Source organism: Pogoniulus pusillus, chromosome 12 (assembly GCF_015220805.1).
Source record: "Pogoniulus pusillus isolate bPogPus1 chromosome 12, bPogPus1.pri, whole genome shotgun sequence".
NCBI classification, from domain to species: domain Eukaryota; kingdom Metazoa; phylum Chordata; class Aves; order Piciformes; family Lybiidae; genus Pogoniulus; species Pogoniulus pusillus.
The window spans coordinates 33801855-33827896 of NC_087275.1; the positions used below are offsets into that span (position 1 = coordinate 33801855).

The 26042-nt window shown below is 46.2% G+C and overlaps 2 protein-coding genes across 5 annotated transcripts in view; one reads left to right on the top strand and one right to left on the bottom strand.

Annotated features, from left to right (window-relative positions):
- Window positions 1–8051: 8051 nt before the first annotated feature.
- Window positions 8052–18887, bottom strand: FANCB (FA complementation group B). 2 transcript variants are annotated; one of them, XM_064152127.1, is made up of 9 exons: window positions 18793–18887; window positions 16879–17911; window positions 15871–16023; window positions 15316–15408; window positions 13895–14023; window positions 12923–13089; window positions 11680–12134; window positions 10627–10864; window positions 8052–8562 (listed from the first exon to the last, which is right to left on the bottom strand). In XM_064152127.1, exons 2-9 carry the CDS (start codon window positions 17812–17814, stop codon window positions 8112–8114), a joined length of 2622 nt encoding a protein of 873 aa, XP_064008197.1. In that variant the 5' UTR covers window positions 17815–17911; window positions 18793–18887; the 3' UTR covers window positions 8052–8111. The 2 variants fall into 2 exon arrangements, with proteins under 2 accessions (XP_064008197.1, XP_064008198.1); XM_064152128.1 differs by lacking the exon at window positions 18793–18887 and adding an exon at window positions 18137–18458.
- Window positions 18888–18961: 74 nt separating this feature from the next.
- The window catches only part of MOSPD2 (motile sperm domain containing 2), a 29816-nt gene continuing 22735 nt past the window's right edge, over window positions 18962–26042 (top strand). The window contains exons 1-2 of one of the 3 annotated variants that reach the window (XM_064152129.1): window positions 18962–19042; window positions 19230–19296. In XM_064152129.1, the coding sequence (XP_064008199.1) occupies window positions 19034–19042; window positions 19230–19296 (76 nt within the window). In that variant the 5' untranslated portion in view covers window positions 18962–19033. Of the gene's footprint in view, window positions 19043–19063; window positions 19143–19229; window positions 19297–26042 lie in introns of those variants that run through there. The other 2 variants (XM_064152130.1, XM_064152131.1) reach the window with 2 other exon arrangements.

Below are 26042 nucleotides of genomic sequence, written 5' to 3' on the forward strand. Positions count from 1 at the left end.
CACCAGGAGCAAAGAATCTTCATTTATAATAATATCATGACAAAGCAGAGAAGGGAAAAGAAAAAAGGGGCAAATAAAATGCTTGCGGGAAAGAAACTTGTTTTCCTACCCATTTTCCTTCCCTCCTCTCTAAAATGGAAGGCAGGCAGCTGGTTTTCCGCTGGGCAGCAAAGTGCTAGCAAAGCTGTAGAAGCAGAGGGCTCTCGGCAGCCATCTCCCTGCGCAGCCAGCTGCGGACACAAGTGCTGCGATGTCCCTTCCCCAGTATTTGCAAAGCATCTGAAGCACAGGCGGAGCTCCCGGGCCCGGGGCAGGGGCGCAGTGCGCTTCTTCAGCCGAACAAACACCGGCTTCCCTCCGCCACCCGCCTGTGCTGAGGAGCCTGTCTGACGGCCGAGGAGGAGGCCATTTCTCAGGAGAAGGCATGCTCCCAAGCCCTGCACTGAGCCATTTGTTACCTCTGCCCCTGCCGATTGCCCCCGTTTCCGTGCGGCTGGAGCCTGAGCTCTGACCCGCTGAGGGAGGAAAGCCGCAGAGCTTTGCGACCTGCTGCATGCTGCGTTACCTCCTTCACCCTGGCCTCTCTCCCTGGCAAAAAGCAACAGACTCATGGGGTCCGCCTGAAGGTGAGAGGGCTATGTGAGGCCGATGCATGAACCTGCTCACCACAAATGAGTCCTCACCCGCATCCTGATCATCACAGACACACACACTGCCAGCCCTCAGCCACCGTGTCACAAACAGACCCTTCCTGCGGTGCTGCCTGCAGCCCCCACCAGCAGCAGAGTGCTTGGGGAGCAGATCTGCCAGTGCTGGGGACAGAGGCAGGCAGTGACACTTTGTGTTCAAACTGGACATGGAGATGTGGACTCTTGCACTCTTGCAGGGTGACATCTAAACATCCACCCCACCAGAGATGGGCTTGCTTCAGCTCTGAATTGCAGAAGCATCTCCAGGCCAGTCTCATCTGTGTCCTGCAACCAGATGAACACACAGCTTTGACTCTGAGCCACCAGTGAAGCAGTCCCCAGATAAGTCCTGCCTCTTAATCGGGAAAACTCTGTTTGGTCATTACTGCTGCAGGCAAGAAGCTGAGAGTGATGGAAGAAACCGAGGGCTTTTATGAATCAGGTTGTGTGGAGGGGAAAAATGCCCAGCACAAACCTGCTGCTGTGCTACCAAGCTGCTGGCACTTCCAGAGGCATAAATAACCCTGGGCTGCAGCCCTGTCCCTGTCCCTTCAGCAGGACGTGCAGCTGTTTGTATGTGCAGGAGCATGGCTCCTGCAGGCACAGCCCCTGAGTCACACAGCTGCTGCAAAAGCCACCTTCCTGTGGCCTTATGGGGCCATGCAGGGACAGCCAAGGCTGGCATGGCGTCAGCATGGCAACTGAGGAGTGAGGAGCATCCCCACTGACACTGAGTCCAAAATCACAGGGAACCCTTCCTGAAGACAGGAGGGTGAAGAAATAATGGGGCTAACAAAGCTCCAGTTCAATCAGCCCCTCATGGCTCCTGCTCCTGATTGCTCCTGCTCCTTGGTTTCTGTTATCACTCTGTGGTAACTTCCCACACTGCCATTTTGGTAGGGCCTGGAAAGGCACAGAGAAGAGACCAAGCCCTCAGCATTTGGCACTCTGGGCCCTGTAGCACCCTCCAGCTGGAGCCCAGCAGAGTGGCACTCCAGAAGCACTGCTTCTGGATGTGCTAATCTCAGCTTCACCAGTCAAGCTCAGTGTGTTTGGAGCCATCCTGCCTCCTTCTCTGGCGGCTGGCAGAGCACTCCTGGGCAAAGCAAGGAGGAGGTCAGCAGTCACTAGAAGGGTTTTGTTTGCATGGAGGAAAGAGTGAGCCACCTCCAGGGACACAGATCATGTCAGTGATAACTCAGCCAGGCCCAGAACTGCTTCTTCTTGCTTCTGCATGGGGAAGCCGTGTTCCTGCCAGAGTGGTGGAGCTGCAGCCAAACTGTGCCTGGGACTCATCCTCTGCCTGGCCTGTTCCCTGGAGCTACAGATGAGGAGCATCTGCTGACCTCAGCCAAAACTGTGCTGGGAAGCACTGAGTCATGCCAGGCCCTGGACAAACACCACCTTCATGGCTATGGACCCTGCTCCTCCAGCCTTGCCAACTGGGAATTGACTGCAAAACTACTTCCAGCTGTGCCCACGCCTGCCTGGCAGAGCAGAGTCTGCACAGCAGAAGACTGCATGAGCAAGGCAGGACATGGAAAGAGGTTTCATGGCCATGCGGACCTCCTGCCTGTCCCACTGCCACAAAAGGCAGGCTTGCAAAGCCACTGTGCAGCCATCAGGAGTGTCCCTGTTGTTCACAGGCAGGAGCAGCCTCAGCAGCCCCTGCTCTGCACACCCAGGAAGGGCAGTGCAGGCAGATGCTGGCTGAGCGAGCGGCACCTTCGCCTGCTCTTGACCACTGATCAGCCCATGTGCTGCAGGTTGAGCTCAGGTCCACGTCAGAGGAAGATGAAACACTGAAGTCTTCCCAGAGTATCTGAAGGACCAGGTTTTGCCTACTTCAAGCAACATACCAAAATAACTTCTTTTGGAAATACTTCATTTTGCAGGCATCAGAGGAGCTTTGCTACTCTTTCTTCAGTGACACACTCTTGGTCTCGAGACCACACCACTGTAACTTCAGGGCTTTGCTTCTGAGAACACAAACTTGCAAATGGTTCTGTGCAGTGTGCTGCAAACGGAGAAGCTCAGCAGGGTTTGCTGAGGTGAGATTTGTTCTGATTCAGAATAGACTGATAAGAGACTGGCAGGAAGCTGAGGGAAATCAATGTGCATCAGCTGGAATAAAGATCAGCCTTGTAAACTGATGAGGAAAAAGATAAGGCCTGTTTAAGCTTACAGAGAACAGCAGAGAGATTTACAGGCTTCCTTTTTCTTTCTAGTGAATGCTGCAAGGTACCAGCACCATGCAGCACCCACGGATGGCTTTGAAGCACTCTATCAGCAGGATCTATCTTGAAGCTCTGCAGGCTCTGTGCTAACATCACTCTCTACAAGGGATCACAGAAGCATGTAAAGAATGTCTCAGAGCTGGTTCTCAAACTGCAGTCTCACAAACCACCAGAATCACCTCCGGGTATCCTACAGCTACCTTGCTGCTGGCCTAATGCTCAGCTGCTTTGGCAAGGCTTTGCCCTAAGCTGCAGCACTGCACTTGGAGAGCTCAGTGCCTGTGACCAAGAGCCTTCTTCTGGCGCTCCCAGTGACCACTGACTTGTGCCTGTCACAGGGCAGCTGTGACCTGCGAGCAGGAGGGCAACAAGCAGAAAACTCCTTGTGCTCTGGCTGGCATACTCAAAACAGTTTGGCAGCTCCTTCTGGAGATGTTTAGCTGGGTATCAGTAAGGACAATTTGCCTTTTGACTTACACTTTGTGTCCTAAAACGTCACATTGGAAGTTGGAAACATGATTATATTAGTTCTCTGCCTTTACCTTTGGAAATTCAGCCAAGCTGTGCCTGCCCAAGCAGCACTAGCTCCTGAGGAAGGCCTGGGCACACACTTGTGAGGCTGGGCATTGGGAAGCCCACCAAGTCCCCCTGTGGAGACAAGAAGCAGATTCTGAGTCATGCTGTGGATGCTCAGACGTTGGAGGAGGCAAGGATTGAAGCCCAGGAGCAGAGGAGGCCTGTGAAGGAGTTCAGGCAGCGGAGAGCAGCAGGCCCTGCGCTGGGTCTCGGGAGGAAGGATGGCTCTGGCTGCACACAGGTGAATTACCAGCTGCCAGGCGTGGGGAAACAGAAGGCTGGCACGGCAGAAGTCTTGGCCTTTTCAAAACAAAGATCCTTGGCTTTGGGGGTACAGCACCGATTACATCGCACAGCTGCAACGGCTGCACTGGAGGGACTGGAGGTGAGATGAACAACCCATGGTGAGAGGGCATCAGCAACAGCACTGCAGAAGGTTCTGACCCAGGGCAGTGTGAGAAGTAGACTCTCTCCAGATTGGCTGGGCACAATTACACCCCCTGAGCTTGCCAGTGTGCCACAAACTCCAGCACGAGGCACTTCAGATGGTGCCAAAGAGCCCATTAAAAGCTCCTGGTTTCAACCTCAGGTCCTGTCACTGGGTACTGCTAGTGTGCTGCTGCTCAGGCATGCTGCTCACTTAGGGACCACCAGTGGGGCACTCAATCCAAGGCTTTTCAGCAGCCAGAAAGGAAGAGCACTTCACATAGAAGGGCTCCATTGCACAAGACTCCTCTGTTCCTCTTCTTTTTGCCTGCAATACGCCAATCTATCAAAACAGAGCAGGGCAAGGATTTACTTTCCCACAGCCTTTCCAGTAGTTTGTCTTTTTTTCAGAGATGGCTGTTAATTTCAGGGGAATACCTTGTTAGAACCTCATAAAACAAGCCCTTCCTGTCAGCAGAGCATGCAGCAAGCGAGGCTCATTCACTCATCTCCTGTGATGGCTGCTGCCAAGCCCCCTGCCTTGTCCAGCCCTGGAACATGGAGCAGGTCTGGAATTAGCAATCTCCTCATGAAGTCAAACAGGCTTCAGGTGAAATACAGTAGTCATCAGGCAATGCTCTGCATTCAGAGCACACCCTGTAAGAGTGAGCTGGGCTGAGGAGACGGGAACTGACAGAGTGATTCCAGAAGAGTGCTGAAAGCTGAGTCCTACCAGAACAGCACTGCTGAGCAGCTGTGCAGACTGCCGTCTGTCTCTTTGCTTTGCAGTAAGATGAGAACACAAAGTCATTACTTGAGGAAGAGAACTCTTTTTGCTCATGCACCTACAGAGGCACTCCTCTGGCCAAGTGGCAGGTGAAGCCTGCTGCAGTGCACATGGCTTGAAACCACCTGGGGTCGAGTGGAATTGTGCATTCTCGAGCAGTTTAGTTCAATAACAACTTCAAGGCCGTGTTTGGGTAGCTGACTGCAAATGATAGACTTGGAGTCAGGTACAGCACTAGGGAACAGTCCCAGAGAAACCATCATTAGGCCATAGGTGATTATCCCCCCCACCAGAACCTGCAAACCCATCTCTGTCCTGCTGAGGTGGCAATTACTGCTTTAATTACTGCCCCACGCAGGCTGGTGGCTGCAGTTAGTTTCCTGGCACTAATTCACAGAAAGGCTTTGGGTGTGACAGTGAAAGCTGACCCCCCTCCTCCATACAGCATGACCATGGGTAAGAACTCACAGTCAGGTGGACATGGCCATGAGTGTGGATCAGTGCTCACCCATGCTGCATGTACTCAGGCACTCCATGGCACCTGCCAGCCCAGCTGCCACTCCTAGTGGTTACTGCAGACGTGCTGAGGAGCACAGAACTGACACCAGGAGTGCAGAACTGGTCTGACTGAGTCTGACTGAGGCAGAGCAGGGTTAGGCTGGAGCTGAGGAAGAAGTTGTTTGGTATGAGACTCTGGCCCAGGCTGCCCAGGGAGGCTGTGGCTGCCTCCTGCCTGGAGGTGTTGAAGGCCAGGTTGGATGAGGCCTTGAGCAGCTGAGTCTAGCTGAGAGGTGTCCCTGCCTGCAGTGGGCAGGTTGGAGCAGATGAGCTCTGAGCCATTCTAGGGTTGTATGATCATTAAAGAATTTCATAGTAGTTTGGAAAAAGGAGAAAGATTCTGCTACCTCCACTGAAATCCACTTCTCTCTAGAGTTCTTAAAAGCTTGTGTATTAAAAATTCACATCTAAGTAGAGATTAAAAACGGTAGCAGCATCTTAACACCACTAATGAGTCCTGAATTTTCTTAAATGAGATTGAGAAGAGGCAAAATTAAAGCAAAAGTTTCTAATGTGGTAGGCAGCAGTAAAATCGACTGCCAGTAAGCAAAGCTGAATTAAAAATGAGCCTTAACTGCAGAAATCTTTAAACAAAATAATCCAACAGCTTCTACTGACAGCGAACCAGGAGCTGGTCATCTGGGACACAGTGTGGGCTGCAGGTCGGGGGTGTGCAGAGGAAGTGTTTTCCACTGTGTCCCATAGGCACTCAAGGTCTTCCTCAAGGTGTGCTCTGTGTCAGGGCTATGGCTCCTATCTGTAGCTATCTGACCCAGCAGAGTTCTGTCCTACAGGAAGGAGGCAAAGTCAGTGTTTTGCCTTTTAGAAGTGACTGTGTTAGCCATCAGTGTCTGATCCCTGGGGCAGGAGGGAAGTATGAAGGCTCTCACAGCGCCCCATTGGTGAAGCCTCTGGGAGCAGCACAGGCTGCGTAGAAAAGCAGACTCACCATCCATGAACTCTGCAAGGCTCTGTCAGCTTCTGCTTTCTGCCCTCACACTGCAGAGCTTTTCAAAGGCAGGATTACAAAAGAAACCATCACATGTGCAGTTCAAACCATAACTGGGGCTCTGAAGAGAGCAAAGGGGCAGGCACAGAGGCAGCACATGCTGGTTTGAAGGCCTCATAATTCACCACCTCTCCATTTAGACCATGATGATGAGGAGGAGTTGATCTGAAGCCTGTGTTGCCAACCTGTGAACCTGACCAAAATTCCACAGTGAAGCACCAGGTTTCTGTGAATGCAGGACTTCAGGCAGCAGCTGGGCTGATGCAAACCTGAAGCTCCAGCAGCCTTTGCTGTAGCTGCTCTCCTGCACCTATGCAGTACAACTGTCTCAATCCATCTGTGGGCTAAGGTTGTCACATACAAGAAACCTGAGGTCACAGAGAACACCAAAGTAGCATCACCTCCATAAAGCAAAAGTGAACATGAGTAAACAGCAGCATTAAACCTGCTACTCCCATGCTCTTCCCCTGGGAGGATCTGGCAGACACATGGATCAAAAAATGCCCAGCAGCATGCCTGGGGTGCAGAGGAGACAGCACTGAGACAGCACCTAAACAAAGTAACTCCCAAAAGAAACTAAACCAAACAACATGCCCGAGCCTTGACATCTATCCAAGGTCTTAAACCCTTGCATCTGCACTCACCTGCCACTTGCTTAAAGCTTCCCTCTGCCAGCAAAGTGGAGAAGGCAGAAGAAAACGGCAGTTTGGATGCTGCTTTTGCTGACCCTCTCACCTCTGCTCACAGTCTCTGCTGAGCCCCTCACTCATAGGTAAATGTGCCAGTATTTGTTTGCTCTGAATCATGCTGACTGTGCTGAGAAGAGAGCAGTCATAAGACTGTCACAGTTCCCAGACTGTGGGAAAACAGGAATTAGGAGCTGAGAGAGGTGGTTTGACTCTCAGTATGAGGACCATTCCAGCAGCCCGTGGGCTGGCCTGAAATATCCACAGAAAGTGAAAGGAAACTCTGCTACCCCACAAAGACTGTTCCACCTCCCTGAGAGCCCTGAGGAGGAGAGAAAAAACACTGCAAGTACATTTATTGGACCGACTTGGCTGGACAAGAAGAGTTCTTTGGCACACAATGCCTCCTGTCCAGGCCTCAAGCCATGCTGACTTCAGACGTGCTGGTCAGAAGAACGTGCTTAGGCAGGGCAGCTCAGACAGGAATGGACCTCTCAAACCTGAAGGCAGAGTGAATGTTGCTGAGTTATTGACATTTTGCAGGAGGCCTGATCTGTTTCTTCCACATCTGTCATCTGAGGGTGGGCTCTAGAAGGTACAATCTGTCAGATCTGAGGGTGGGCTGCAAGGTGCAATCTGACTTTTCCTTCTCAAGTGGTATCATTAAAGGTTATCTCAAAGGCTTGATCTATGAAAAAGATAAGCTGCCCCTTCTTCCAATCTGCCAAGCTCAAACTCAAGGTATTGCTTGCCTTAGATCCTTTCTATAGCTGCCGTAAGATGTCTGAAACCCTTAAGTTTTACCTGTGCCAAATGACCTCTCAAGTTTCATAGGACCATTTTGTACTTTTGCTAACATAGCTAATTGGTATTTCAGGAGTTAGGATTTTGGAATAGGACTGATTAGAAAATACCTTGAAAAGAACATTCCTGAAAACTGTAACCAAATGGCAACTCATCTGTATTTCAGACTAAATTTCTGCCAATCCAGCTATGAGACAGCAACCAACACAAAAGGATTTCTTTGCAGAAATAGGTGAGCTCTAGATTAGAAAGTAACATAAGTACCCATTCAAACAGAAATATTATTGACTAGTCCACTTTTAATAAAACTGCATTCAAAATACACTTCGTGCCTGGTTCCTAGGACTTGCTTAGTCTCCACACAATCATGTCTGAACTGAGCTGAGCTTCTGCTATTTTCCAAGTCACCTCCTGGTACAGGGCAGCAGTCATGGTCTGAGCCATGCTCAGCACACCCTTGTCCTGTTCACTCTGCAGCTTCTTTCTGAATTGCTCAACTCCTCCCTCTCTCTCCAGTAAGGAAGCCACAGCAGCACTGCTGACTTTCCTGTTAGGCGTGCTCCCCCATGTAAAAGTACTGTCAGCTTTACTTTCTTTTGAGAAGAAAGAACTTCCTGAGGTGAGTGTTGAGAAGAAAGAATTTCTTGAGGTGAGCATTTCTTTCTCCAAAGCCAGTGCCAGCTGTTCAGAAAGTGCCTCTCTGCTGCCAGATCTCAGCAGTTTTACTTCACAGCTCGCTGGCAGAACTCTTCTAAGGCTGTGAAGGCACTGGAACAAGACAGTCAGGTTTCTGTAAAACAAGATGATTATGATTTTTGTGATTGCTACCCTATAGCTTCAAGTTTCTGTAGTGAAAATAAATCAGAGGGACAAACTTGCAGTGCTGCTGGTTTCAGGTATTGTGTGCGCTGTGCATGCGAGAGTAAGCAAGGGCTCTCTAATGGCATGTAGAGGAGCCACTGGACATCAAAAGAACTGACACTGAGCAAGCTTCAGCAGCACAAACACTGTGCAAAAATAGCTGTCCATGAGTAGGATTTACATGACCATTACTTGTTCCCTTATGGAGCAGTCCACCTGTAAAAGCAGAAGGGAATTGTGTTGTCTGGTCTACAGCAAAGAGGTAGAATGAAAGTCACTTAGAGACTGAATGGCATCCACCAGGCCAAGGGCAGAGTCTTGAACCTGGGAAATAACAACCCCCAAAGATCCTAGCAGCATCCTCAAATAGGTAGTTCTGGGACACAGGCCAGAAAGGCATTTATACTTCAAGTACTTCTGTTTTGATTTACTGATCTTAACACTCCAGCACCTTAACAAATAGAGTTTGTTCTGGTTCTGGAAGACTGTGAATTAGTCTAGCCTGCAGATGACTCCTCCTCCAGAAATACCCTATTTGGGTGGGAATAAAAGGTTACGGAATGTGTAATACACCATAAACACACAGCTCACTGACAATGCACAAGTGGGTCAAGAGCAAACGGGATCAACTCTTGAGAAGAATCTTAAAATTTTAAAGGAAGCTTAAAATTTTACTAATTGACTCCTTGACCATTTCAGCCTTTCCTCTAAAAGAGCAGAGGAAATCTCAGCTTGAGGAAAGAGACTGAATCTCAGTTAGACACTCTGGAGAGATACTTCTTTTCTTTCTTTACTTTTTTGGCTTGAGCTCTTCAGGACAGGCAACCTTGGTCACTGCCCAAGAAGCATCCTTTGTGTAGTGAGCTTCACCCAGCTAGCTCCTAAATTCAGGCAGAATTATGAACCTGTGCAGCCTGGCTTGGCAAACTTTACAGACACTTGGCCAAAAATCTACACATGAACAGGAAATCACTGAGCCTGTTCAGATTATTTATGTATGAATTTGCATCATTTATACGCATTTAAATTTAGCACAGCTTGGGGTTTGTTGTTGTTTGTTTGGAGGCTCTGGGGTCACTTTTTTTTAACATCTCTTTAAGGAATTTTTTTAAGAAAATCAACATATGTAGAAACAAAATAATACTAAGGAAAACCAAAAATGAGAATCAACTGGTGATGCTGCGAGGTGGCCGCAGGCAACAGCAGCAAGCAGACAGTAACGGAGACTGGACTCAATTGTGTGCTTGTTTGAGACTACTGAGAGAAAGGAAACCCTTAGCTGTGAGAAGAAAGAAGACAACAGTACCCTGTATCACCCATTCTTCTGCTGAGAAATGCAACTAGTCAAAACACAGATCAGACACTCACTGCTCACACAGTGCTCAGCTCTCACTTCTGGCTGTGCCTTCTTTCTAGCGGTCTGCTCTGTGACTACCTCTGCCTTCACTCTGATCCAATCTAACCCTTTTTTCCTCTAACCTCCTTCTCGTCTTTTTGACATCTCACCTCAGATTTATCACATGAGAGATATGTGGGCTGATCTGGTTATTTCTGAAGGGAGGGAAAGGGGGAGGGGGAAGGGCGTACTGGGTTGGGAGCCTCCTGGGGATTCTGATTGTTTCTGGGAGGGGTATTGTATTTCTGTACTACTTTTAACTTGTATGTAACTGCTTGTACATTGTGGTGAGCTTGTATCCATAGCTTCATTCTTTAATTTCCAGCTGGCTGAGTCTAGTCTGGATGATTTTATCAAGTGTGGGGGACTGGGTAACTCCCAAACCATCACAAGCTGTAATTCTGTGCTCTAGCCTAGGCACAATCAAACACTGCAGTTCAGGTCCTGCCACAGCTCTGTTATTGCTGATGGTAACCACAGTCTCATATTTGAAGCATACTGGTTAAGATCTTGGGTGATTATAGTACCAGTAAGAACCAAAGATAAAAAAGTGTGCATACAAGATTAATATTCTTTACACCTTTGGAGCAGTTTTACCTGCAGAATAATGTCAGAATTCCTTCCAACGGATTCTTCAAGGTCCAGTTGAGAATTGTCCCATACACATTTCCTGCTTGGTGACAGAATAGGTTGGCTTTGCATTCCTTAAACGGCATGCACTCCATTTCTCCCAGTAACCAGGAGCTGACTGGAGTCAACGTGCATGCGGCAGACACAACCTGAAAGGAGAATCTGGAAGCCACAGCAAGGACAGCAAGTATGTCTTCCATGGAACCTGCAAGAAAATACAGTAAAAATACACTGAACTGAAATAGTTTTATTGTGTTGCATGTACCGAACGTGCTTAGATTGCTGGGTCACACTCCCAGTTTCAGGTGAAGTTTGTACCTCCTCTGGGAACTCTCTTCTCACTTAAATTCTGATACCTACTCCTGCCAAGCAAGGATAGCTGGCTGACTAACAAAGCCCAGCCTGTGAAGTGAAGTCGCTAAAGACAAGCATCACCTTGCCAAAGGCAGGCTCCTGTGACAGTAAGATGACATGTTGGCTTCAGTGATACAGCACTAGAGGAAGACAGACATTCAAATTCCTTGCAAATGATTCAAAGGATATTTTGCTACATGGGCAGAAGCTCAGTTCAAAATCAGTGCAATCAGGAATATGAAAAGAAAGGAAATTAAATGATCTCAGCAGATGTATAAATGAGGAAAAGCTGCAATTGCTGTGGTCTCATTTAAGAGGTAATACTATGCCAGCAATAAAAATCTATGTGTATAATCAACAGAAAGCATTTTACTTATAGAAAAGAATGAAGGCTTCAGCATCTTGCACCAACTGATCCACAACACCAACCTCTCCAGCCACACTGCAGCATCAGTGCTAGCAGAAAACCTTACAGCATCTCACTTGACACTTTTGCCACTGTGAAAAATGTCCCATCTTGTATTTCACCAGCTTTTGATTCCCAGCAGGTTTAGGATGTTCTAAGAGAGATGTGGTTTGACCTTCAGGACTTAGTTTGATATCTCCCAGAGCAAATGGAAGACTGAGCCATATGTTTATGAAGCCAAACCAAACCAATGCATTTACCTGTGCAGTATCCATTATCTCTTAGCATCTTTACTGAATGTTTTCCACTTGAAATATCTTCCAGACTCAAGGAAATCTTCCCACAGAACACAGCAATCTTTTTGCTCTGCTGTAAGCTGTCACTTTGAGGCTCCTGTCTCTTGGCATGCAGAAGAACAATACAATGCACACGATGAAAAGCCAGCAGTGGTGACAGGCTGGTCACAGCAGTGACTGACCTGCCTCCATCGAGCTCAGCTCCTGAACATCCCTTGGGAGACTCTTTCTTCAGATCATTGCTGCTACACAAATCCAGTTTCACCTTTTTTGCAGGAGGCTCCATTTGACATGGGGAGACAGGCAGTGCTGAGAAGGCTTTGTTCAGCTTGCTGACTTTATTTTGACACTTGATAATGGGAGCACTCAAAGAGAAGTCTTGATTCATCACCAAAGATAAACTGGCATCACTCAGGGACCTGTGGCAACACAAGCAAGAGGACTACACTCCCACTTTGTAACATGTCTTCTGACAAATACTTTGCAGGGATGTACAGATATTGGAGACTCTCACAAACTCCAACAGCATTCCAGGTGCAGTGACAAGCTGTACAAAGAGCAGAAGTCCCTCCAAGGACTGTTCTATCTAAGGTCGGTATAAAGTGAGAGAGCAAAACATGGACTAAGCTTCTAAGAGCTTCCAGGATTTGGATGCCTCATTTCAGCTGACAGACTCTGGATGTTTAATTCACCCCCACAGTGTTGGAAAGCTTACATAACCCATGGGATACTCTCTTCTATATACATCTCCATTTAAAAAACAATTTCTTTTAATAAAATAAGTATCCAATTCTGCTCTGTAAGGACTAAAAGCTCATTTGATGTTCTGTGGTGTTTGATAGCTATTCAAACAAAAGGTTTAAAATACCTCACTCCCATCAAGCCACCTTCCACAAGCAGTAATTACCTAAACTGTATTAAGTTAATTATCCAACACGGGGTTCTTTCAATGGAATCCTCACAACACTGCTTCAGATGCCCTCTTAGTGACTACTCTGCTGGCATCTTGGCTGCGTAGTGTGGTGTTTTACACGGGGTCAGAGACACAAGCAGCAGCAACAAGACACACACTTGAAGCAATTTATAAATAGAGAGATAGTTCAAAGTTCAAAGCTCAGAAAACCACTTTGCTACTGCAAAGCTTAACCTGCAAAGTCAGCTTCTACAAACCCACCCAACGACAGCAGATGGTAGAATTTTTACTTACAAGTGAAATGTTGCAGCCAGTTGCACTCCAATGACCAGGCTGTCCCCCACAACACGCTGCCACAAGTTCTCTACCAAGCGCTCTTGGACTTGGTGTGCCAGTGGTCTCTCTTGACCAAGAGAACGAGGAGGATCTTCTACCTCATCCCAAAGAGGGACAAGACCTTCCTTACAGAAAAATGGGGTTTAGAGAAATTCAGTGGAGGTATTAGTTCTTTTATTTGTACTTCCTTACTGGTGTTTCGCCACAAGTGACTGCTGGAAGAGCTTTGAAGACACATCAACTAAAATGCACATACATCAGTGTGCCTGCAACTGCTCAGAGTGAACTGTGGTTCCTTAACACATAGAAATCATGAAGAGCACAACTTTCTTTCCTTAGAAACACAACATGCCTAAATCCTAGACTGCTATGCAATTAGTTGTCCAAAGAAGATATAATCACTAACTGTTTGAAATGTTGATGTCTAAGCCTGGCTGGCTCAAGAGGGCCAGCATGAATTGGAAGGGATATTAACTCCATTTCAGGCAAGTCAGGAGGCTTATTTAGAGCAGTGTATGACAATGACTTTTGCCCAGCCTCCGTCACCTTCTCAGCCCACGGTTGGACCTGCCCCTATTGTCAAATCAATTTTACTCACACAGATCTGTGGCAGCTCTTTTTCTGCAGCATTAGATCCCAAGCAGATATTCAGTATCTAGGTGACTGTGCCAATTAAGACTGTCACTGCCTCTTCTTTAGAGGCTATTCCTCCATACAACTCAGTTGTCAGGAGCTATTGTGCAAATCCATTTCAAGTAAATACAATGAAATTTAGTCTCAAATAAAAGCATTGAAAGATTAAGGTAATGAATCAGAAGTAAAAGCAGATGAGTGAGTTTTGCTAATGAAAATAGGAAGTAGTTGATGGAATTCCCCTCTCCAAACAGCTCAGCAGAACCAAGAAGTGATCTGTCCTCTCCCACGTTTTACCTCTTTGGCAGTTGGTAGAACATGGGTTCTGCCCTCAACAAGATCCCTTAATGCTTTACAGGACTGAAGAATAACCCTCTTTTGGAGTGCTAAATGCTGCTGCAGCTCTCGAACAGCTGTGCAACCAGCCTGTAAAAGATACAGATGATCATTAAACGTATGCATGTGACAACAGAAGTTGAGGCTACCAAGACATCTTCTTAGCTTCCTATTTTTATGCAGGTATCACTACATCGAATCAGGTACACATCGCTTTGCTCCTAGCATGGATTCCCAGAGCTGTGCAGCTGGAAGCCGCTTGGTGCATTGCAAGAACAAAGGTACGTAGAACACCGAGCCATCGAGAGCAGGATGGGCAGCCTTTATTGTGGCAGTGGAAGCAGCAGAAAATGAGAAAGACTGGAACTCCTTTCTACTTTGCAGAGTAAGCTAATGTAGTAAGTAGAGAACTAGTGCAGAAGCAAAGAAACCAGTTAGAAAACAGGTGACTGTCCAGAAGAAGAAATAAAGGTATTTGGAAGGAAACTGGCACTTCTGCATGTGAAAGCCAACAGGCCTCCAAGACTGAAAACAGAAAAAGTGGAGGGTTGAAACAGACCTCCAGGGGTCCTCAAAATGAATCCCACTTCTACTTTCTTGTGCCTTCCAGGACAGAAAAAACAAAAGTACTGTCCAGCCTCTCATCACTGATGCAGTCAGACTTCTGCTACCTTCTAAAGCCTTTTTTTTTTTAAATTAAAATAATCTTATTTTATTACTTGTTACCCATTTGGTATAGGTCAAGGCACAATACTGCAAGGAACATCCTGGAGAGTGGAGTGTGCTGTGTTTACTACCAAGGTGACAGGCAGAAAGAGAGGCAATAACGTACTGCCACTGCTTGCTGAGACTCAGGCAAGTACCCCAGCTGCTTTTATAGATGATGGTAACTAAAAGAAAGCTGCAGTTTAGCTTCATTTTAGCTGTTAGCAACAGGAACAGACATCATTAGGTGGTGAAACAACAGCCACTAATTCAGGCATAAGTAAAAGCCAATTTGACTGAAGCCCACAGGCAAAGAATCAGACCACAATGCTCTTTATTTTCAGAATAAGCCACCACTCAAAATAGGACATGAGGAGCAAGCACTGATTTTATTAATCTGGTATTTAAGTATCCATGAGTCAAATGACTGCTACTAAGCTTTGATGGGATGGCCTCAGCATTGTCTCAAAGATTTAATTAAAATTAAATTAGACCCTTGCAATTACCCAACTCATTTGTAACAGCTGAGAGTACTCAGAGTACCACTTGTTCAACAATGGATACTTAGTTGTCTTCTCCCTGAACCACTCCTCCAACAAACATCATCTTTTTGAGCATGCAATGACACAAAAAAGTACTTTGGAGAAAAGATGGAGGGACAAGCATTGAGCACAAACCTGTAATCTTGTCTCAAGGGCTCGGACAGTAAGCAACCCATTCTCCTGCAATCCTTCTGCAGCAGAAACATTATGCTTGTAAGTATTATCACTCTGAAAAAACAAACCAAACCACTGAATTAATTAAAAGGATGAAAGTAAAGCACAGGCTATTACACAGCATTTTAAAAAGATGGGGGGAAACACAGAAACCCAGCAGAATTACAGCATGCCTTCGAAAGAAAGTATCCTATGCAGGCAATTACATCAATAGTACCTAATGGCAAGGCTCAAATACGCTAAGTGACAACCTCTGTGGCTTTCATTAAGAGTTCTTAGCCAAAAGGTAAGCACTGTAGCAAACCTGTTACATGTGAAGCGTTTTCAGATGCACTTTTTTCCCCAAAACATGTAGATGCTACCAAGGAAGCAGGATAATTTCTTCAGATAACTTATGACTGTATTCAGACTTCAGGGCATTTCACAGCAGACATCTGACTTCACACCAACGCTGTGATGAGTTCTTAATGTGGTAAGCACACACCAAGTAGCTGAGAAAAGGGAGGCTGAACTTACTGCATAGCTGACTGCTCCAAGATCTGTTATTGTGAATGTACTCAGCACATCTGGATTGGAACTATCCTTGAAGAGCAGTAACAGCTGCTCGCTTCCAGAGCCGATGAAATCATCCACCAGAACACACTTCACTTTTTGCCACTTGGAAGCCACCTAGAGCAGAGAGGTTTAAACAAATACAGATGTATGAGATGTAGCACTGGTGAAGCCTGTTTTCTGTGCAGAGACAGCCTGTCCAGGTGTGTACAATGCAGTATTAGAGGGCAGCTCAGGCTTTCACTCTTATTTCATCACTCAAAGCCTTTGTTATCTCTGGGGAAAAACAGCCACTTCCCTGTAAAGATTGCATTGCACAGTACATGTCACAGAGGAGATGGCAACTTTTCAGTGTACTCAGCGACAAAGAGCAGGATTCTCTAACACTTACGTCAACTAATAATACTTGTAGAGCACCTAAAGGCATTACATTTGACACTCAGAAGTATCTTTGTTGTATTGCACTCAAATATGTTGACGAGGCGAAGACAAATTTGTACAGTAACGCTGCCAAACAAAGAAGAAACTGCTGGGTTTTGCAAGTCTTCTTCACAGAGTACCATAAACCCTGAAGTTATCTTTACCTCTCCTGACTTTAGGAAACAAAAGGCCTCATCATACCCATGAAAGGATACTTTTTCTTACTGGGAAGTGAGACTCAAAAGGCTTTTAAATTGACCAGTTTAGTTTCACTGTAACACAAATCCTGTAGACACACTGTGACTGCCTTACAACTTCAAGCTCTTCTACTACGGAAGGTTTCGATTAGCTAGGAAGTAACAGAATCCAAGGTTTATTGTCAGATAAAAGAAAGCACAACAATCTCACACCTCAGAGACATCATTTTTATGGAAGCAACAACAACAAACAAATCTAACCCTGCCCCTTCTCAGCTGCAGAAACTTCCACACAGCCAATATAGACAACCCAGATCTAGAGCAGTGCAAGGGAGCTGATTAAAGTCACAAATACCTGCAAACTGCCTCTCCTCTGCACAACACAGACATTTCCAGAGTCAAAAGACACAACAAACAGTAAACCATTGCTGCTGGTTACAGCTGTGTTTACTGAGTATGGTTCCTCATAAGGAAGCTCACAAATGCCTCTGGGAAGACCACCTTGGAACCAGATCAGATGATTCTTGCGAGTTATGGCCACAAGTGATGTCCAAAGCTGTTTTCTCAGCACTTCACTCTTGCAGACACAGACAGAGGTCACCACGCTGCCATAAGCATGAGGCATAAAGCATGTGCCAGGCAGCATCTTCTGTGCTTTGACTGCATAGCCAAACAACTCGCTACCCCAGATAGCTTGGTCTGAAGTGGAAAACTCAGTCTCAGGTTCACTTTCCGTCAGGCAAGCAGTTCTTATCCCTAAGACAACAGGGCCTTCATCCCTGATTTCACCTGTCCACACAACAGAAGAAAGCTGAACAGGAGCACTGAGAACTGTGCAGGTGCTGGAAGAGATGTAGAACAGCTTGTTAGCATGCCTCCACAAGACTGAAGGGCCAGAAAACAGCCTGATGTCTTCTTTCAGCTCATAATCCAATTTAAACTGAAAGGACTGCTCAAACTGATTTGAGCTGTGAAGTAAAAGCAAAAGGTATTTAACAAAATTGTTCCTTTTTTTCCTTTTCAGCAAAATGCAGGGAAGGATAATCCCAGTTCTGGAATCTGTTGTGCAGCTACAACAAACGATTTCCATTTTCAAAGGACTGCCATGCATGCTGAATTCTCCAGAAGACTTCTGAACAAACACCTTAGTGTCTCTGTTGAAGCTCATTCTTCTGACACATAAATCCACTGTTTTATCAGCTGCTCCCTCCACATGTTTTGGTTGTGACAGCTGAAATATAAGGACTTCACCATTGTAGGACAAGAACTGTTCTTGCTCACTCTGCAGCATCTTTACATAGATTCTTCTACAACAGAACTGGATGCATCTCCATTCTTGTTAGCACTACTTCTCTGCAGACATTTTAACCTATCTGGATGTTTTCCACCTAAAAAAGTGAAACCCATAAAAAGGTAAATAGTTTTGGCACTAGCTGACAAAATTTATCCCCAAGAGTAAGAAAAAATCTAAATCCCAAAGCAAGGACATAGGCTTGTTTGAGAACATGAGGCCTGTATGTGCTCTACCTCACAGATTAAAATTAAGTTAGACGATTTGGTACGGAGAGACAGAACAGAAACACTGCAGAGTTGTATTCGAGCCACTTATTTACCAAGGCATAGATTTGCTGCTGATTCAGCTGCTATAGGACATAATATAAGCGGAAAGAAACCAAACCACACACAGTCTGCGTGATGCATTGAAGGTCTTAGCTCCACAAACAGCAAGGCAGCAGTGCTCTGAATTCTGAAATTTAAGAGCCTCCACTCAGCTGCAGGGTTTCTTAATGAAAGCTCTTGGCTCATTTATTCTTGGTTAAAGTTACACAGCCTCTTTAAGGAAAAAAGTCCACTAAAGAAGAGCTTATTTTGTCGCCAGATAAGCTCCTTTCAGTCCCCAGACAAACCCCCAGGGAGGCAGAGCAAACCTGCCTCAGCTTTCACTCAGCTTCCGGGGTACGCAGCTGCGCCCCCTGCCTGGCTCAGCCACTCCGACCACTGCCTCCCTCGGCGGGCTGACAGGCGGCAGCAGCCCCCCGCATCCCTCACACCCTCGGCCAGGTTTAGTCTCCCCGAACGGCTCCCATGGTGCTAAAAGTGGCTCAAGGCCTCAGGCGGCAGCGAGCTCCCATCCCAAACGCCGTTGACAAGCTTTGGCAGTCATTAACGCCCTCCCGACTCGGCCCAGCAATGGCCACAAAAGCTCTCACGGAGAAATCCGACTCGGAGAGACTCAGCAAGTACAGAGTCAGCACCAGCAAGGCCTTACCCTGCTGCCGGCCCCAGCCCAGCTGCGGATGGGGCGGGAAGCCAGCGGAGCGCCCAGGCGCGGCGAGCCTCCCGCGCAGGGAGCACGGCGGGAGTAGGGCGGGAGGCGGCGGCAGCAGCGCCCCACAGCCATTGGCTGCGCCGGCACCGCGGCGCTGGGCGTGGGGCGGGGCCGCCGTCACGTGCCGCGTCCGGCCCTACTCCCGGCTGCTGCGGCCGCGGCCGGGCGGCTTCGCTGGACCATGGCTGAGGTGAGCGCTCGTCCTGCCTGTCCGCCCCTTCGTCCGCCCGCTCACCTCCCGGCTTACGCCCAGGAGTCAGGCGGTGGGGACGGCCGGGCCCTCCGAACAGGTAAGGGCCTGAGGCTGTCTCGGGCCCTGGCTTTTCCCTTCCTTTTCCCTTACTTTCACGTTCTTCCTGTTTCTTGTTTCCTCTCAGCAGCGACAGGACAAGGCCGTGCTGATAAGCGAGACCAGGCGGCGTTTCGAGGCGGAGTACCTGCCAGGTGAGCGCTTGGGTGGTGGAGCTGGGGCGAGTGGGCTGGAAACGATGGGCCTGGCCCGGTGGATGAGGTCTCTGGGGCTTGACCTGTGCAGCACTTTTCCTGTGGGCTTCGCTGTATCTCCGCTTCCCTAGGTGAGCGCCTGTTCTTGCCTCTTCTTCAGGTGGCTGAAGCTGAGGGCTGGGCATGATGCACAAAACAGGAGTCTTTCTCTGTTGGCTCTTGGTGCTCTCCTCTGGGTTGCTGTCTCGGGCAACAGGGGACGTCGGGGGAAAGGTCTGGGTGCTTTTGACTCGTCGTTGTGTTTGGTTGGCTCTAGTGTGGGGTTTGGGACGTCTGTGCTTGGTGCTGTCCTCATAAAGTACAGGAGGGTGGGAAAGATGAATTTTGACCTCAGCCAGTTTGTCATCTGCTTTTCTAGAGTAACCTGCATCTCAAATTCCTGTTGGCCTTAACTGAAATACTGTGTTCAACTCCATTGTTAAGTGCAGATGTTCTTAAATTTGTCTGTGGAGGCCAGGAGGTGCTGGGGATGCTTAGTGCAAGGGGTAAACCTGGAGGAGTTTCACTTCATTGCAAGGTTGATTTGCATTGCTTATGAATATAAAGTAATGCACTATGCTAATAACTGCAATAAGCAGTACATTTTACTGTGAGTAAAGGCTTTCTATTAAAAGCATACTTCTGTCTTATTTTAAATGCAAATGCAATAAGAGCCCAGTGGTTTTGAGTCACCTGTGTGTCCTTCAATGTAAGCCATAACCCTGCATTCACATATGCCTTACCCTGATGTTCCTGATCAGAATCATGGAGGTCACCTGGTTATATGTTTTACTGAAGGGATGCACACTTCCATGGCGTCCTTGTGTTTGGCTCTAGCACTTCTCACCAGAACCTGAGTTTTAGTCAACTTTGTTTCACGTGATTACTCTGCTGACCTTCTTAAGGGAAACGTTGTTGGCCTTGGCCAGCAGCGACCTGTATTTATGGCAGACTTATTAGAACAGTGCCTTGAACAGGGAGCTTGTTTCATTACTTGGTGTTTCTGTGTAAAGAAGTCTTTGACAGCCTTAAGGCTTAGGCTGAGGCGAGTGGCAGATCAGTGTTAAATGATAAATTCTCTTGTCTGCTAACATTTTCAGTGAATATCTGTAGTTCCATATGGTGATTTATTGTTCTTTGTATTCTATTATCTCAGAATCACACTCATTAAAAAAAACGTCTCGGAAAGTCTAAAGCTGCTTTGGAACAATTGCTGCTGAAAAGGGAGTTAGCTTTGCAATTGAACCATCACCTGCAGTCTTGGGATTCCTGAGGTTTTTGTAGTTGTAATGAAGTCTCTGATGGGCTGGATGTTCCAGCCATTAAACTAATTGTACGCTGCTCGAAAGTAAGCTGTAATCCTAGCTGCAGTGTTTCGTACACAGGTTCCCAGTAAGCCCATTTTTGGGTCATGGTTTAGGGCTCTCATCCCTTTCAAGAAAATAGGATTTTTAAGTTTACATTCTTAAGTGTCTCTCTAAAATTTGGGAATGCCACAAGCAAGTTAATGTTGTCATGCCCTGTTCAAGTGTGAAATCCCCAGGGCTTCAGTTCTGTTGTGGTCCTTCGGCCTTTCCTGTGTATGTTTTAAAAGGTAGGGAGGGGTGTGGAGTGCCATGTGCTTTCTGTGTTGTGGAGGTAGGAATGGTGCTTCACATCCAGCAGTTTTAGCCTGCGTTCAAAACACTGAGAAAATGTGGGAGACTAGTGTGGATATAGTCGTGGGCCTTGACAAAGTGAGCCTAATTTCATTTATGAGTGGGTTGCAAGTGTTAACATTTGACTGAAGTTTTCAGGTGGTTTGGGGGTTGCAGCTACCACTGTTTTATTTTCCCTTTGAGTTCCTGATAATTCTATAACTTTAGTGTTTGTGTTATGAAGTGACTCTTCCATATGGAAGAAGTCACAGGTTCCGATTGCTGTCCTCCCCACCTATGATTCCGAGAATTGGCAGTGGTCACAAATGCTGTGATGGTTGTGCAGTAATGTTTATTTTTGTTGTTAAATTAAAACTTAAAAGGGCTCTGAAATCCTGATTTTTGGCTGTAATATTTTATTGTCAGTACACAACAGATAAATTAAAATAGACTGTACAGAACTGGCTGAGAAAATAAACTGCCATAGCCAAACCATTTTGGAGTATTTCACAGCAAAGTTTCAACCAAATCAAGGCTCTAGTCGTGGCAGTTGTCAGAGTGGCGTGATAGAAAAAGTTTTGTTGAGCAGGTGGAGAGCAGCAGAAGCACACAGTTGTTTCACTGGTGTGACCAAAGAATGGCTTTGATGGTCAGTTTCCAGATAGCAGTGTCACAGAACCTTAGTGACTCACTGTCCCAAAGCTTCACGAGAACTTCCTTGCTGAGTTTGTCCTGCAAATGTGGCCGTTGAGGAGCTGTCAAAGGAAGGTTTGGCTGCTGCTTACCTACACAGCACTGCCATGTGAACTGAGCTCTGCTGATAGTGTTTTCAGTCCATATTTTAGCTGTATTTGGAAGTACAGCTCTTGTGAGGAATACTTAGCAATTAAAAGCATCTTTCTAATGCTGAAAAGGTCCTGTTAGTGCAGTAGACTAGCAAATGCTTTCAGATGTGGTGGCCGTACAGACTCCACGTCTTGGCTGTTCTGGGCTCATTCCTGCTTTGTCTGTTTGGACGCTTTGTGAGAGTTGATGTGACTGATTTGTCTGGTGACAGGAACAATGAAAACAAAAGGCTCTTTTTCTAGGACTGGCTGGTACTAACAACATTTTCTAGCAAGCAGTCTTCAGTACATTTGTATTCTTCAGAGAATTCCTAAAGTCGGCCTTTATTTCTGGGCTGCTACTTTCTACTTTAGTATTGCAGTGGAAATTATAAATCATCAAATGTTGGTAGATTTTTTTTTTTCTTTCAGCAAGTCTTTTCCACACTTCCTCTTACGTATTTACCATTTCTTATTGCCTACATTCCATGCCTCTCCCCATTCAAATCCCCTTCCTTTCTCCTTTGGGCCAGGCTTTATTTTCATAAAGATTTTGCAAGGGTGATTTCCCTCTGTAATTACAAATGCTGAATTTCATCATGATGCTCTTTGAGTCAGGAGCAAAACCTGGGGGTTATTGGCTAATTGCAAGTCACCTTTTAGACATAGGAAACGTTCTTTTAAAACAGTTGTTGAAGACTCCTAAATCGTGTTTTGGATACCTGTGTGTTTATGCTTTGAAAAATCTGTTTTCTCCAGTTGTTGGCTGTCACAATGAGAAGTGCTGGAAACACCAGACAGGATAAACCCCATGCCTTTTTAGAGAGCTGTGAGACAGTAGTGCTTGAGCTTTCCAATGCAAGTGGTCCTTTTAGTCAGTGGGAGTCTTTGGCTTTGCTAAATGTTTAAATTAGTTTTAGAAGGGGATACTTCATTTGTTTGTTGCTACTTGAGTTCACTGAAGCAACTCCTTATTGAGCAGAAATATGTCCTCCCTGTCCCTCTTTTCTGACTTTAAATTGTTTTCAGTCTTGCCAGTTTCCTCATCCAGCAGCTGAAGGCACATACCGGGGTGGTATTAGTCCAGAGCTTGATGTTAGGCACCAACAGGCAATTAAAATGGGTTCCTCTTTCTAGCCAAGGTCAGAGCAGTGATTATCACAGAATTATGACCATTGCAAAGCTGAGTCTTTGCATCCGAAGCAGCTCCAGGCATCAGTTAAATTGCTAAGCTTCTTTTCCCCAGTTTTTTGTACAGTGGAGTGTGGGGCTTTCCTCTATTCAGAAGTATGTGGTTGCCATCCCTGCTTGGCTTGTTCTGTAACATTTATCCTTTAGATACGACTCTTCCCTTCAGGAAGACCTCTCCCTTGCAGTCTCAGAATTCAGTACTTCTCTGGGTGAATGTAGTGTGAATTAGGTGTGCTGCCTATTTCTCGTTCCTGGAGTCTCTTTTCTATATTCTTGCTCCATATTCTCAGATGTGTTACTTTCCCCAGAGTATGAATGTCAGAAGGAAACTCAGCAGTGCAGCATTGTTCTGCTGGTAATGCAGCAGGTACTGAAAAACAGGAAAGAAGGGATGTCACAACTTGTGCATCGCATCATTTCTTCCACTGAAAGCGGTGCAGAGATTTTGTTTATGTAATTTGCCATGACTCTGGAGTTCTTTTCAGGGCTGAATGTCTTTTCATTAACACAGTAATTACATTGTTGTGTCACTGTGAATTTTGTATCTTGGAGACAAATACTAAATGGCAGCAAAGAGCGAGCTAACTTAAAGCGAATAGGGAGGAAAGTCATAGGAACAAGCTGCTGTTGAAACAATTGTTTTCTGTCTTCTTCCTTGACTCCAAATGTTCACTGAGGAAACAAAGGTACCTTTAGCTATTTTTTTAAATAAAGGTAAATAAAAGTAAGAACTTTGAAACCTTCCAGGTTCATTCTGACACCTGATCAATCTCTTTACCCACTCAAATTTTCCTGCAGGGCGTTTGGGAATGAGGAGAGCTGGTTTTGACTTCTTGTGGTTGTCATTTCCTCCCTCGTGCATACGTTAGAACTGGATTTGAACGATCTGGTAAAGATCACGTTTGCTGAGCAGGTTCTTTCTCTGGCTTCTCTGGATCTGGGGCTTTTCTCACCTTCTGCACACCTTACCAGCCGAACAGAAAAGTCCTGCAGTGTCCTGGTTTGCATCTTCCGCTGGCTGTGGGGCTGTTGTGGGATGTGTTTGCGGCTTTCTTTTTCTGAACAGAAGCGTCTGTGAGTGCTGTTCCTTGTGTCACTTTGGAGACGAGCAGGGTGCGTTCCAAACGCGTTACCAAATTCTGCTTGTTACGGATTAGAGATACCCATCTCCCCAAGCAGCAGGTGACTGAGCAGTGTCTCAGCATCTTAGTGGCAGTTCTGCAGGTGTGAAGTATACCAGGCACTTAACTTTCTAGTGAGTATGTATTTACAGGTACCTGGGGTGCCTAGGCATGGAGAGTGTCTGAGGTAATGCACTTTGCCCAGGTTTCCATTTGAGTGCTCCTCAGTTCCATTTTGGCCTTTTAACTGTTGTGCTCACCTGTTTTTAAATTGTTGAGAACCCCAAAGGTCTCTCTTTTCCCCCCACCAATTCTGTTTTTACTCCAGAAATGTCTAATTACCCATTAACTGCAGTCAGGTGTTCTATGAGTGATCTTTAAATCCAGGTTATTTCACATCATAGTTTGAAAACAGATTTCCAGATGTTTCTAGAATTATGAGAAATATGACAAATCTGAAGAAGATTTCTGCTCTGAACTGACATTCTCAGTGGCTGCAGCAATTTCATATCACAGCTTTGGGTGAGATAAAACACTCTTCTTGTGGGCTCACAACTTCATTTGGAGTATTACTTAGTTTTGTAGCAAGAATTGGATGAATCAGGTAAGATTGAGTGATCAGTACTCCCATCACTCTTAGGTGAGTAAAATGCTATCATTCTGCAGGTATCTGTGAAGGCAAGATTTGGGCAGTTGGTCCTGGCTTAGTGTGCTGTGTGTATGTGAATTTGGATTGCTTATGTCATCCTGCAGAGCATTTAACTGCTGAAGAGAGGAAAAAAAGATTTTCTTTTTTTTTTCAACTATCCCTGTCTCTCAGTGCAGCTTGAATTTGCATTGGTGTTAAAAACTTGGAGGGAATGGTTTGGTTTTCCATTCCTCCTTTTTGTTAAAATGGTCAAAGTTTGTTGAGGTTTGGGGATTGTGATGGTTGTTTTTTGTCTTGGTTTTGTTTGTTGTTGGTTTGTGCTTTTCATTGTACAAGTTTAAACTTTAGGGGGAATTTGGTGTTCTGAGGCATGTTCCACATGATGCTATGTGCATGTTTTAAAATGATTTAAAATCTGCTGTTGTGTCACCCTGACAGTTCTGCTCTCAAACAGATCCCAGAGTAAGGAGAGCTTCAGGAAGTGTGAAACAAGCTTTATCCTCTTAGTTGTCACCTAGGTGTGTGGGTTTGCTCTTCAATGGCACAGTGCCCTAATGCCTTGTGCAAATAGGGACTGGCCTCAGACTTGCCTGGTTGATTAGATGCAGTCAGTCTTGGCTAGGAGCTTGCGGATGCTTAAGATAATGCAATCAAGTTGAATTCCACAAGCTCGGGCACTGGAGACCTGTGATACTGATGCTACAGTACATCTTTGCTCTTGCCAAGCCCTACCTTGCTGTGGCTGTGAGTGTAGGTGGCTTCAGCAGCTGATGCATTAACTCATCCCTGGCACAGAGCAGCTAGGGTGGCTAAGAAGCCAGTGCTGGCTGCAGATGTGCTCTACAGGACAGGATCTCTGAAGGAGATCTGTGTTGGGATGTGTGTTACATATGGAAAGGCTGAGGAGTTCTACCCTTGCAAGTTATCAGAACATGACTGGAAAAGGTGCTTAGTGGCCTGCTTGAACTCAGACGTTAGCCTTGCTGTGAGCAGAAGCTAAAACTGAGATAGCTTGTAGAAATCTTCTCCAATGTCATCTTTTCCTGGTTCTCACTTGAAGCTAGGTGCTGTTACTATGTCTCATGACAACATCCCTAATAATAATCAAATTTCAAATGAGCATTTGAGCCTTTACTAAATGTAATAGCCCAGATCTTTGCAATCTGTTCCACCTGTGCTTGACCTGCCGCAACAGAAATTAAACAGCATTTCGGTCTTGTGCTGAGCATTCACAGAATACATCTGGTTGGCAGAGACCTCAAAGATCATCCAGTCCACTTTATTT

What these genes read in the sequence shown, in the direction of transcription:
- FANCB (XM_064152127.1), bottom strand. Translation starts at nt 17,814, where the DNA reads ATGCTGCAGAGTGAGCAAGAACAGTTCTTGTCCTACAATGGTGAAGTC. An exon ending in TTGGAGCAGTCAGCTATGCA is followed by an intron (nt 15,409 to 15,870) that starts GTAAGTTCAGCC and finishes TTGTTTTTTCAG; the next exon opens with AGTGATAATACTTACAAGCA. An exon ending in CCCTTGAGACAAGATTACAG is followed by an intron (nt 14,024 to 15,315) that starts GTTTGTGCTCAA and finishes TATCTTTTACAG; the next exon opens with GCTGGTTGCACAGCTGTTCG.